Raw genomic sequence first — 13,710 nt, forward strand, 5'->3', positions numbered from 1 at the left:
AACTTTATTACTCTGTGGCCTTTGTGCAGGGCAGGGTGTTGCCTGTTGTCAAAGCATGTCACAATTGAACATGTGTTCTCCATGATCTCCGAATCATCAAAGATATTTGCTAAAATTATGGACGCATGTTGTTAGTGGGTAAAACTCAAGAACAGGGGCAGAAATTTGTAAAATTTCTTAATTCATTTCTTAATTCAAATTCATATTGCCATTATGTCATTATTATTGACTTCCAGCAGAATATATTGTTTTGGAAGAGAGACAATCCTGTTGCAATCTTTGACTAAACATTCGTCATTAAATTCTGGCTTGATGCAGCTTATCATTAGACATGGGTAGTGTTTCCTGTAAGAAAGTCCACCTTCTGCATTAGAATGAAGCTGTCAGTCTTTACGAGATTTTGGAGTTCCACTGATTAAACATAAGATGAGCCCTCAAGCTGAAACTGTTTGCAGCTGCATCTAATATTTATAACAATTGAAAGATTGGTCAATGTCTTTATCCGTTTGGACAGCAAGGACACCAGGATTACATATCAGATACAAGAGGCGTTACAACCACTGGCCTGCAACCCTTGCTTTTCCATTTGTTTGGAAAAGGAATGAATGGATGGATAATTGCAGATAGCACAGTCATTGGTTATCAACATACATTTCTGGTAAGCACTACTCACAATCAGTGATGGGAATAATGGAACCAGCCCTCTTATTTGCAAACATAAAGTAGTATAAATTATATTTTTCTTCTCTTAGTGAATTTTTGATACTGAATATGATGAAACAAAACTCTTTCTAATATAAATTAAATGTTGGAAAAGGCTCAGCAGATTGGGCAACATCTGTGAAGGAAAACAATAAGTTAACATAGGGGTATGGTACAGCATAGTTTGTTATTGGACTAGTGATCCATAAATCTATTTAATATCCCAGAGATGTGAGTTCAAACACACTTTAGAAGCTTTGGCTTTAAGTGAAGCTGCATCAGTGATGATTGCTATTGTCACAAAAAGCCAACCCGTTCACTAAGCTGTTTTTACCCAGTCTGATTTTAATATGATTCTACAGGGAGGTTTTGAGGTGCATGGTGCAGAACGCCTGTCTCTGAACCAGAAATTCTATGTTAAGATCTGACTGTCAGACGTGATTGCCACAGGAAGTACATTCATAACGTATTCAAACAGGTTGATTATCAGTCTATAAATCTTTCCAATACTCCTATAGCAAGACCAAAAATGGGAGAGTTTCCTGGCCAGCCAGAACTGTGTGGTAGCTGTAACACAACAGTCTCCCCATAGAAAAGACTCCATACGTAGGTTCCTGCATAGGCTATACTCTGTGGCACTGTCCTCCTCCTTTTAAGTGACTACTAATCGTCAGATGTGATTCCAGACCACAGTGATGTGGTTGACTCTTACCTAACCATATAACATAGCCTAGGAAGCTATTGCATTGAAGAAGATGGTACAACCCTATTTTCTCATGGCCATAAGAATGGGTAATAATTGCTCACCTTGCCAGCAATGTCGACATTCTGTGAAGGTGGTGACCTTATATTGGAACTCTTAAACATCTTAACTCTATTTTTTGTCTCTATAAATGCTACTTGAACTACTGATTCACCAAAAAGCCTACCAGGTGTTTAATAGGCACAAGACCTGATGAGCTTTCCAGTTCATGATGTTGGAATTGGGGGTGAAGGTGAATCCCACATGTCATGACACTTGGCATCACGTAGGAAACAACTAGAAGAATTTAAGCCATCAAATCTATTTCTCTTCACAGATGCTATCTGGCTTGCTGAGTATTTTCAACATTTTCTGCCTTTGTCTCTGCAGCAGTTTGCTGTTGCCCTTGCTGGCTTTTCAGATTAGAAAAATTCTAGTAGATAAGAGTTTTTGGTTCTAATGTCCAATGAATGATACTTGCTATTTTAAAGAATGTATCAACAGCAAGATTTTATGTATGACATAATTACATTACACCAGTAGACTTATGGCTTCTTCCAAGTTTTTCCTGCTTTCATTGCGGATCATTTCCCAGGCACATCTATTGTACCCCTAAAAAGAGGACAAGAATTAGTACCAAGAAAACATGTAAGATAGTCACAGAATTAATTGACCAATGTAAAAGCTGTTAATCATTAGAGGGCTTTTTTTGTTCAAGTTATGATAACTTAGACATATACCTTATTTTGTAGAAATGTTCTCAGTTTTCGGAAATATGTACGAATTCTTTTTCTCCCAAAAATTTTTAAACCTGACTGTCGTTCTCCTAAATCCTGTCTGAGTTCCTTTAGCTGCTGAAACAAAAGCATTGCAAATTCATCCAATCCATTCTTGTCCCACATAGTGGAACAGACATTTGTTCTGTAGATCTTGCTGGTATGGCGCAGTATTTGATAGAAGATCATAACTTTGTCCTCAGCCTGTGTAAAATGCACAATGTATTAGTGAGCCAATGGTAAGAAGCGTATGAGTGCTTCAAGCAAAGAACATAAATGCATTTAAGGAGAAGCTTGATAAGCACATAAGAAGAAAGAAATGGAAGTATATGATAAATTGAGATGAAGTAAGTTGGGAAGGAACTAATATGGAAGACAAACTTTTGTATAGATCTTCATTTAAAAAATTACTGTGGATGCTGCAAATCTGAAATAAGAACAACATATTTGGGAAATACTCAGCAAGTCAAGTAGCATCTGTGCAGAAAAACAGAATTAGTGCTTCAGGTCATGATTACCTTTCATCAGAGTTGAAAAGCCATTTAACTCAGCAACATTCATCCTGTTTCTCTCCCTAGATGCAAGTCTAACCTGTGGAATATTTCCAACTTTCATTGATTTGATTTTGGTTATCATTCAATGTACAATACAGGATATTAACTTGTAATTTTATTGGCTGGTCGTATATAAAACTCTTTTTAAGAAAACAGTTTTTCTAAATAAAGGATACTGACTTGAAGTTGCTGCCAGTTTGTACCTGTGGAGTCACATTCCATCCCATGAAGACACAAAGTCCATGGAGACCCCAACAGAAATAACGGCATCCCTGGATATGTAAACAAGTCCTTCCGATCTCATCAATGTGGAGATGGATCAGTCAGGAGTTAATAGCTGGGACAGTAAAAACATTAATCACCTCAGCTATTAGGCAATAGCTAAAGGGAAGCTACATGAGACATGAACCAGTCTTTAATATTTTTTGGAACATGCAACAAACATTGTTAGAGCTCTTGTGATACCACTTTTGTGTGGAGGATTTATTTGCATTTGAGCAGAGAGCACACAAGCAAACAATCTTTCTCTATTTCAGTACAACATACCAGCTAGGCTTTGAAGCCCATCTCGCTGAGAAAGAAAAGTGTGTCTATGATCTTACAGCAGACATAATTTTTACTGAAAGCTGTTGGAGTTCTACATCATTGATTTCCAGGAACAAAGGGGATTAGCAACCACAACTTCAAATGAACTTCTTCAGCTGATGAAATCTGTGGATACAACCAGTGCATTTGTACTGACTTTCCTTTTTATTAATCTACATTTTAATGTGGCCAAGTTTATCCTCTGTATTTTTTCCTAGTCCTTGCTTGGATTTTGAATGTGTGCGTATGTACACATTGGTGAGATATAGGCCATATTTTAACTTATTTTCATAGTTTTGATTGTTTTTTTTGCAATAAAACTAACTCTTGCTGAATTCAAGAACACCAGTTTGTCTTAGATCTTATAAACTATATAGTTAAGTACATACTGAATTAGCAATCCCATTTTAAATTCAAAAACCAGTTGTGATCAAATGACGGGTGGATGAGGGGAAAAAAAGTCATCCTTCCTCACCTGATCATAGTATTGGCATAGATCTTTTGGGCTAAATGGCCTGAATCTGCATTCTATGACTACACATGGTATAATCTTCTCACAGTTGTCAACTCCCCTACCCTCTCTAAATTTTCTCACCCTCTTCTGAAGTCACTGCCTCTTGCTAGATACAGCTCTACAGAAACTAACATGCCTAAAAGTGGCCACTGTTTAGATGTCTGAACCTTGATGAGTGTTCAAGAGTATCTGTTAGGGATGGGGCATGGTAGAGAGGGTAGATGTGGGGCATCACAACTGAGGCAAATCCAAATACATTTTTAGTAAGGCTCAGTGGATAGCAATTTGGAGCAGGACTTGAGCTTTATATTTTGCTCTCAGTTATAACTTAATGAATGATGAAAATAGTGAAAAAATTATGAATAATGATTTGTATGAAACAGAACAATGTAATCCATATTATATCAATTATACAAAGTTCATTGATTCAAAAACTTAATTTTTATGCAATTGTTCTATTAGTATTTTAAACATTATAATAATTCAGTATTAGAGAGATATATTCTAGATTAGGGAGAAATATTTTACACTCTTAAGACTAAACTTTTGACTTGGCCCAAGATGAAAGATGAAACTCTTGCAATTCTGCTGATGTTAGGACAATATGTAAAATGCTATTACCCAGCCTCAACACTCTACAGTAGGTGTAGCTTAATAGAAAAACAAAAAGCACAGTGTTGAATAACACGATGTGATTTTAACACAAATTGAACTATTTCACACAGAGAATCTATAAGAGTGGATGATTTCAGGAATTGGAACTATTGCACTGGTGCTTTAGGAATGCTTTGATGGGCTTCACAGGCCTGGTGAAAGCAATCGCAGTCCGCATCTAATTTAGACACTGTCACCAAATGTATTCCTTCTTTGAGTCATGGAGTTCGACCTTGTCAGAGGAGGCTCAAACTCGTTAATTCCCTTGTCTTTTCTGTTCCCTGCATTTATCATTGTGTTTAAATCACCTGACAATACCTTGTATTGTCTCCTACTCTGGTGAATTCATTCCCAGAAACTATAACTATAATACTGGTAAGACTTTTAATCTTTCCTTTAATGATTAATGATTTATTCATTTCTTTTCCAACTTTCTTTACGCCCTAAGCTCCAGGCCACATCGCTTCCTTTCAGCCTCCTAATATTGAAAAGTTTCTGGCCCATATGAAAGAATTAGTAAAGTTTGATTGTAGGTACCTGCATATCTATTATTCACTTTGGAACTCTCAAGCAACATACTTGAAATTAAAACTGCATCAGTTTCAATTTTGATTGATTCTACCTATTGTCGAAGGGGCAATGGCTCCTTCAAAGTTGGGTCGATTTCTTCGCTACCTCAGAAGCGCCATCTATCACGTATCAGTACAGACGGATGTAATAAGATCCTACTTCAGAGGACTATTTCAGAGACGAGTGAGGGAATTTGCACTGGTATCCTGGACAATATTTGAGTTTAACAGCACACTTTCCTACATTACAATCTTAAGAAGCGCTTAAGTAGTTGTAAATCGTTTTGGGATACCCTATAACACTACAAAAGACGCCCCTCTTCTGTTTTCTCAATCCCTGGATTGCATTCAAAATAATTACAGAAAAGCGCACTGATTACCTTTGCATTTTTTGCAATCTCCATCAGATCAAGGCTTTTGATCTGCATCCCCTGCTCTCGACAAAGAACTGGAAAGGCGCCCCCCTAAAACAGAGCAGAGATTGTGTTAAGGCATTAGACCCTGCGTAAGGAAGTTCAGCAGCATTGGATCCCATCCGTAAACTCACCATTGCATCCAGAATTTCCAAAATTTCGCTGGTGAAACGTCGGTGGAGTTCCAGCCTTATTGGATAGCTCTGGCTCAAGGTCCCAAGCAACAGGAACAATGGAAGAACAAATTGCCAAGTACAAGCCAACGCCATGCTCCACAGCGAATCTGACCTAAAGTGCCACAGTAAATTAAAAGAAAGTCCACATTCAGTATCGAGAAAATTAACGTACAGGATCTAACACCCAAATTAAGTAAGAAATGTAAGAGTGCCTTAGCTGCTGGACATAGGATGCTGTGCTTTAACTGGACAGAATTGGCTATCAGTCCTCAAATAAACCGTATTCTACAGACAGAACTGTTTACATCACAAAAGTGAAAATAGTCATGTTCATTTTCTGATCTGAGAGGTAAGAAAATGATTTCGACGAGAAAAAGTACCGTGGGCATACGTCATGTGTGATCATCGTCGGTAGAGAAAGTACCCGGACAATCAGTTTTTATTTCAGTCAGTTTAGAGCCACGCGTTGGTGTAAATGAGACTGGTGCAAAGAGCGAAAAATATCAGGCTACCAAAAAAGTGAGTAAAATTGGGACTTCCACAGCAGCCGGCAGCGCCATGGGGAAGACATGCAAATAATCCTACCTGACCTGTGTGAGGCATCAGACTTGATAAATCTCTACTGCTGCCCTTGTGGTTATGGAGTGAGAGACGATTCACTGTGAAGATTGCTTTCGGGGAGCTTTTGGGTGGGAAAAGGTATCGGGGAAAATAAATAGCCCCAGAAGTTTCCCTTCATCTAATGCCACTATAATAATGTGTGGTATAACTAAACGAAGAGAAACTTATAACGCTAATGCCTGCTTATTTCAGTGAATTCTACACTCATTGGTTCTGAAAGAAAATGAGTTTCCCAAACTAAGTATTGAACAGAGTAAGATAACTCCTGTCATAGAATCCCAACAGTGTGGAAACAGGCCCTTTGGCTCAACAAGTCCACACCGAGCCTTGGAGCATCCCACCCAGACCCATCCCCCTATAACCCACCCAATCTACACATCCCTGAACACTGCGGGCAATTTAGCATGGCCAATCCACCTAGCCTGCACATCTTTAGACTGTGGGAGGAAACCCGAGCACCCAGAGGAAATCCACGCAGACACAGGACAATGTGCAAACTCCACACAGACAGTCACCCGAGGGTGGAATCGAACCCGGGTCTCTCGCGCTAGTGCTAACCACTGAGCCACCGTGCTGCTTCGTTACCTCCATCCAAATGGATTGTACATCTTCCGATCCAAGATACTTCCTGCAATCATACGTATTCCACCTCAAATATCAAAGCTCCCCAACCACCCTTTTCTGAAATAAAGGCAAGTTGGACCATGGGCTGAGGATGGGGGAAGGGTGAGGGGTTCGTTGTTGATGGTTAAATATGTGGGAGGTCAGGTGGCCATAAAGGAGAAGGAAAAGGAGGAGGAGGAGTGGGCTTTGAGGCAAACAAAACGTCCAACTTCTGTTGAGGAGTCACACCATCCTCATGGGTCTGTTGGCTTCCTGTCAGCAACCCGGCTTTAATCCCTGGCCGAAAACTTCGAATCTTCCTCCAGCTCTCCTAGAAATAAGGAACAAAGGTGTCCCTTTAGGGAAACACGACAAGCAAACAGTCAAATTAGGGAACAGTCCTTCAAAATAAGGCACAGTTAGTGAACCGGTTTAAATGTTCTCTTCTTGCAGAAAGACTAACCACGTTGGCCTATTTGCTGAGCTCCTAGATTCCTCTGGGTGGCGATATACCATTACACACAGAAGAACTTTACTGAAGAAGAACAACTAAGATCAACTTAATTAGCCATCACATAAAGATGATGGGAAGGGTTTTGTGGTGCTGTGGTAGTGTGGACCCAGGAGGCCCAGGCTCACGTCCTTAGTTGTGGCAAAACATATCTGAACAGGTTGAATAGAAAATAAAGATAACAAAGTGTGGAGCTGGAGGAACACAGCAGGCCAGGCAGCATCAGGGGAACAGGAAAGCTAGCATTTCGGGTCGGGACCCTTCTTCAGAAAATAGTTCTTCTTAAAGATAAGATGGTGTGCTCTTATGGCACATTGGTAATGCCCTACTTCTGACCAGAAGGCTCAGGTTCATGTCGTATCTGATCCAGAAATCATAGAATTATAGAATTTGTACAGTGTAGAAGCAGGCCATTCGGCTCACTGAGTCCACACCAGCCCTCCGAAGAGTATCCCACCCAGACCTACACCCCTTCCCTATTCCTGTAACTCTGTATTTCCCGTGGCTAATTCACCCAACCTACACAACCCTGGACACTATGGGAATTTAGCATGGCCAATCCACCTAACCTGCAAATCCTTGTCAGAGCATATCTGAACAAGTTGACTATAAATAGGGGCTCTTATGGTAGTGTTCTTACCTCTGATCTGAGTTCATGTTCCACCTGTTCTTGGAGTGTGTTATAGTGCATATGAACAGGTTGATTAAAAATACCTATAAAGTTGATGGAGTTGTTGACTACTCATAGCAATCTATTTCTTTCAGGTAGACTAAAATAGATAGAAACATGGTGATATTTTGGAGCTGTAAGTTCAAAGTTTACTTAACCCTCAGGTATTCTCCATTCAGCAAATACTATGTTTCAGATTACTTTTATTTTGCATGTCAAAATGTTTCTTTTTGGAAAAAAAACCCATCTCACTTAGATTCAAATGAATCAATGACAGCAACTTCCTTTTACTCACTTATTGCCTGCTGTCAGCTTGCTTACTAAAATAAAGTGTTTCACAAGATTAGTTGTGAGACTATCCCCTTCAAACCTAATCCATGGCCTTTAGTTTTGCTGCTCTGCAGTATTTGAAATAGCCTGTCATTGTCAAGGTTTCCACATTTTATTAAAATGTTAATAATGGCAATTACATCAGTTCTCAAACTTCTCCATTCCGGTGAGAATTTACCTAACTTATTCAGTATCTCCTTCTAATCTAGTTGCTTCACCCACTCAATTATTTTGGTTCACCCTTCTTGCACTTTCTTTTTCCTGTTTACTCTTTCCTGTATCATGACTTGCTTTCTCTCTGTCCAACAGAATTGAACCTGTTGTATCAAAATCACTAATTATAGCCTTTGTGACTTCAATAGTGTGTTCTATTCCAACTTGTCATACGATCTTCTCCAAGATATTAAACAGAAATCACTACTCAATCCTTCATAATCATCTCTTATCTCTGGTTGATTTCCTTGATACCCTCCTCTTATTATTCCTTTCTCAACTGTCCCAAAGTATCAAACCTATCGACAATGGCCCTTTTCCCTCTCCTATGCATTCAATCATGATGCTCCCCTGCTTTTCATTCATGTGGCCTCCTCCATGGTTGTCCATAGCTGCTGAGGCGGCTTTTAATGCTTGAGGTTGTTTGAAGTGAGAGAACTCTTACCTCTGTACCAGAAGCATATGGATTTAAACCCCAGTTAAGGAGCTAAGAAAATAATTCATGCTGACACTTCACTGAAATAATGGGGAAGTGCCACTTCCCCAGGAAATATGATCTTACAGATTAAACATTAAACTAAGCCTTACCTCCTTTCATGGCTGAAAATATTTTGAGGCACTCTTCAAAAAGAAAAGAACCATTTAACAGCATCATAGTGAACATTGCTCCTTCAACCACGCCATTGAAAAGTAACATTCATGGCACAAAAGTGGCCAGGAAATAAGCATCTTCAATAATATTTGATTTGATTTGGTTTATTGTTATGTGTTCTTGGAGTGTGTTATAGTGCATATGAACAGGTTGATTAAAAATACCTATAAAGTTGATGGAGTTGTTGACTACTCATAGCAATCTATTTCTTTCAGGTAGACTAAAATAGATAGAAACGTGGTGATATTTTGGAGCTGTAAGTCCAAAGTTTACTTAACCCTCAGGTATTCTCCATTCAGCAAATACTATGTTTCAGATTACTTTTACTTTGCATGTCAAAATGTTTCTTTTTGGAAAAAAACCCATCTCACTTAGATTCAAATGAATCAATGACAGCAACTTCCTTTTACTCATTTATTGCCTGCTGTCAACTCACTTACTAAAATAAAGTGTTTCACAAGATTAGTTGTGAGACTATCCCCTTCAAACCTAATCCATGGCCTTTAGTTTTGCTGCTCTGCAGTATTTGAAATAGTCTGTCATTGTCAAGGTTTCCACATTTCATTAAAATGTTAATAATGGCAATTACATCAGTTCTCAAACTTCTCCATTCCGGTGAGAATTTACCTAATTTATTCAGTATCTCCTTCTAATCTAGGGCTTCACCCACTCAGTTATTTTGGTTCACCTTTCTTGCACTTTCTTTTTCCTGTTTACTCTTTCCTGTATCATGACTTGCTTTCTCTCTGTCCAACAGAATTGAACCTGTCGTATCAAAATCACTAATTATAGCCTTTGTGACTTCAATAGTGTGTTCTATTCCAACTTGTCATACTATCTAACCAATGTGAAAAGCTTTGTTTGCGAGCAGTACAAGCAAACAATAGTAAGCAGAGACATACAGATAACAGAGTGCTTAGACAGAGTGAGACATACAGGTTACACTGCACAGGAGGTGTGTGAGGCAAGATCAACATTAATAGGATCACCATTGTTTAAAGTTAGAGACTCCATTCATCAGTCTAATAACAGCAGGGAAGAAGCTATGCTTGAACATATTGATGCATGTGTTCAAGCTTTTGTATCTTCTGTCTGATGGAAGAGGTTGCAGGAGAGCATTCCTGGGAGTGGTGTTGGGGGGTGGGGGGTACTTTGATGAGGTTGCCAGCCTTTCCATGGAAATGAGAAGTATAAATAGAGTCCATGGGTGGAAGATTGGCTTCGGGGATGTTCTGGGCTGTGTACACAACCTTCAGTAGTTTCTTACAATTCTGGCCAGGTCATTATGCACGTGGACAGTACGCTTTCTGTATCTGTGTATCTGTGGTGTATCTGTAAAATTCGGTGAGGATCCTCATGGGCATGGAGAATTTCCTAAGCTGCCTGAGGAAAAAGAGGCATTGTTGTGCCTTCTTGACTGTTGCATCAATGTGGGAAGTCCAGGACAGGTTGTCGGTTATTGTTACTCCTAGGATCTTGACATTCTCAACCCTCCCAACCTCAGCTCTGTTGATCTAGATGGGGTTGTGTTCTCCTTTCTTTCTAAAGTCAACGATCAACTCTTTTATTTTGCCAACATTCAGGGAGAGGTTGTTCTCCTTGCACCACGACCACCAAGCCCTCTATCATCTTTCTGTATTCTGGCTTGTCGTTATTCGATATCCGTCCAACCACCGTGGTGTCGTCAGAAAACTTGTAAATGGCATTCATTCAGAATTTGGCTGCACAGTTGTGGGTGTACAGGGAGTAGTGTAGGGGGCTGAGAACGCATCCTTTGGGCACACCAATGTTGAGGGTTATTGTGGAGGAGGTGCAGTTGTCTATCTTCACTGATTTGTGGTCTATGCTGAGGATCCAGGTGCAGAGGGCAGAGCCGATACCTAGGCCTAGGAGTTTTGAGATCAGTCTGCAGGGCATTGTGGTGTTGAAGGCAGAGCTGTACTCAATGAGCAGGAGTCTGACATAGGTGTCCTTGCTATCCAGATGTTCCAGAGATGAGTGCAGGGCTAGGGAATTGGCATCCACTGGGGGCCTATTACATCAGTAGGCAAAGTGCAGGGTTTCGAGGCAGGCTGGGAGGCTAGAGTTGATGTGGGCCATGACCAGTCTCTTGAAGCACTTCATGATTATGGAGGTCAGAGCCACTGGGTGATAGTCATTAAGGCACATTGCATGTGCTTTCTTAGGCAGTGGGACGACAGTGGTCTTCTTGAAGCATTTGGAGGCTTTGACTTGTAGGAGGGAGGGGTTGAATATGTCAATGAATACCTATACCAGCTCGACCGCACAGGTTTTAAGTGCACAGCTGGAGAATTTGTCAGGACCTATCGCTTACCTTGAGTTGACTTTCAGGAAGACTGACCTGACATCTGCCGTGGTGACAGAGGTAACAGGTGTGTCCAGGGCTGTCGGGGCAGGTGACACCGCACCGCACCACTGGCATTCTGCTCAAATCGAGTGTAGAAAGCATCAAGTGCATCAGGAGGGATGTATTTTTGTCCAACAGAGTCTAATCACCTCCTCTTGATATTCAATTGCATTATCTTCAGCAAATACCTACCATCAAAATCCTGAGAGTTAATATTGACCAGAAATTTATCTGGACCGACCAAGTAAATAATATGGCTATGACTAGGTCAGAGAATGGGCACACTTCAGTGAATGACTCACCTCCTGACTTCCTGAGATCAGTCCAGCATCTCTAAAGTAGAAGCCCAGATTGTGATGGAATACCCTGCATTTTCTTCGATGAGTGCAGTTAGAGCAACACTCAAGAAGCTCAACATCACCCAGCAAAAAAAAATTAGCCTGGTGTATTTACACCCCATTCACCATATTCCACATTCACTCTCTCCACCACTATTGCTGCAATGTGTACCATCTAAAAGATACTCTGTCGCAATTTATCAAAGCTTCTATGTCAATATCTCTCAAACATGTGACCTGTACCAACAGCAACTGGCAAATGAGAATGCTACAAGCAATTTGCCCTCCAGGTCACACAACATCATGACTTGGAAATATATAAACTTTTTACCTTTACAGCTGTGGGAATCAGTTAGGCGTCCTTATAAATTAATGTCTAAACACTAAATTGGTCCCCATTTTGGACATATTTAAACTTCATCCACATATGATCCATTTGTGTTTGTCATCTTTTGACTCACATGCTGTCATTGTTTTATGCTTACCTACTCAAAGTTAAGATTTTTTTTTAAAGATAGGCATTGAAAGATTAATACTTAAGGCATAACACCAATCATTTTTTAACTATGAAACTGTTCTTACTTTATCTTTACACACCATTAGCAGTGTCATTAATGAAACCTTGTTCACTACTTTTTTTAAGGAAATCAACTAGCTCCTCCCTGGCCACTTTGCAATGCATAAGCTTTTTGACTATTGTTGCTGGAATTACCAAACAAACATGTAGATTTACAGGCAGAATCCACCATCTTCCACTATGTCAAATTGGCAATCCTAAGAAATATGATCAGAATTACTTCTAAAAATTTGTTTGACGTGTCTAACTACTGGGAGTGGGCCACTTGATGTCTGTAAAAAAGGTTTTCAATCTCTGCAGACAAACATCAAAAAGAATCAAATCCTAGCTCCACATGTAATAAGAATGAGTTTGGAGCAGAAACCGAGTTTTACAATATCTGAGGTTTATATATAATATGAAATTTATCTAAGGATGTGGTGAATACTTATGTGATGGAAATTTGAGTTACCCTCACTTGTGCTCAGATTAAGCACTTCTTTTTATCTATACTTGAATCGCCCATAGTGAACATTTTGTTCTCAATTCAACGTACGTTTTTGCTATGTTTACTGTAATCTGAGCGTTGATTTATTCTTCATACTAAGACTGTATAGAGAGCACACAATGACTTCTCTTTTTGCATCTTCTGGTCTCTGGATTTTTCTTGTCTGTCTCGCTAACTCTCTTCTGGTATCTTGTCTTCTCTTCTGGTTTTGAATTTTCTTCACCATGTGGCCTTACTCAAAAGAGTCTTTTTATTCTTGTTTCTTATCTAATTAACTCCTCCCTGTGCTATTGTACTTCATCTGAACAGTAGTAGCCTTATTTAATCATGCAGCATTCGCCTTTGTCCTTTATGCAGCTCCAACAACACTCAAGAGGCTCAAGACCAGTTGGATCAGTGTAGCCCAATTGACTGACACCTTGTCCATCATTTTCAGCATCCACTCCCTTCACCAGCAATGCACAGTGGTGGCAACCATCTATAAGATACACTACAACATCTGATCAAGAGATAGTAGGAACTGCAGATGCTGGAGAATCCGAGACAACAAGGTGCAGGGCTGGATGAACACAGCAGGCCAAGCAGCATCATAGGAGCAGAGAGGCTGACGTTTCGGGCCTAGACCCTTCATCAGAAAAGCTTTTCTGATGAAGGG

General features: G+C 39.8%; 1 protein-coding gene across 1 annotated transcript; it reads right to left on the reverse strand.

Annotated features, from left to right (window-relative positions):
* Positions 1–1,975: 1,975 nt before the first annotated feature.
* Positions 1,976–5,778, reverse strand: LOC109937606 (interferon beta-like). Its single transcript, XM_020536104.1, has 4 exons — positions 5,644–5,778; positions 5,477–5,560; positions 2,185–2,424; positions 1,976–2,056 (listed from the first exon to the last, which is right to left on the reverse strand). Exons 1-4 carry the CDS (start codon positions 5,776–5,778, stop codon positions 1,976–1,978), a joined length of 540 nt encoding a protein of 179 aa, XP_020391693.1.
* Between the last annotated feature and the right edge of the window lie 7,932 nt (positions 5,779–13,710).

This window comes from Rhincodon typus, chromosome 30, assembly GCF_021869965.1.
Source record: "Rhincodon typus isolate 14 chromosome 30, sRhiTyp1.1, whole genome shotgun sequence".
NCBI classification, from domain to species: Eukaryota; Metazoa; Chordata; class Chondrichthyes; order Orectolobiformes; family Rhincodontidae; genus Rhincodon; species Rhincodon typus.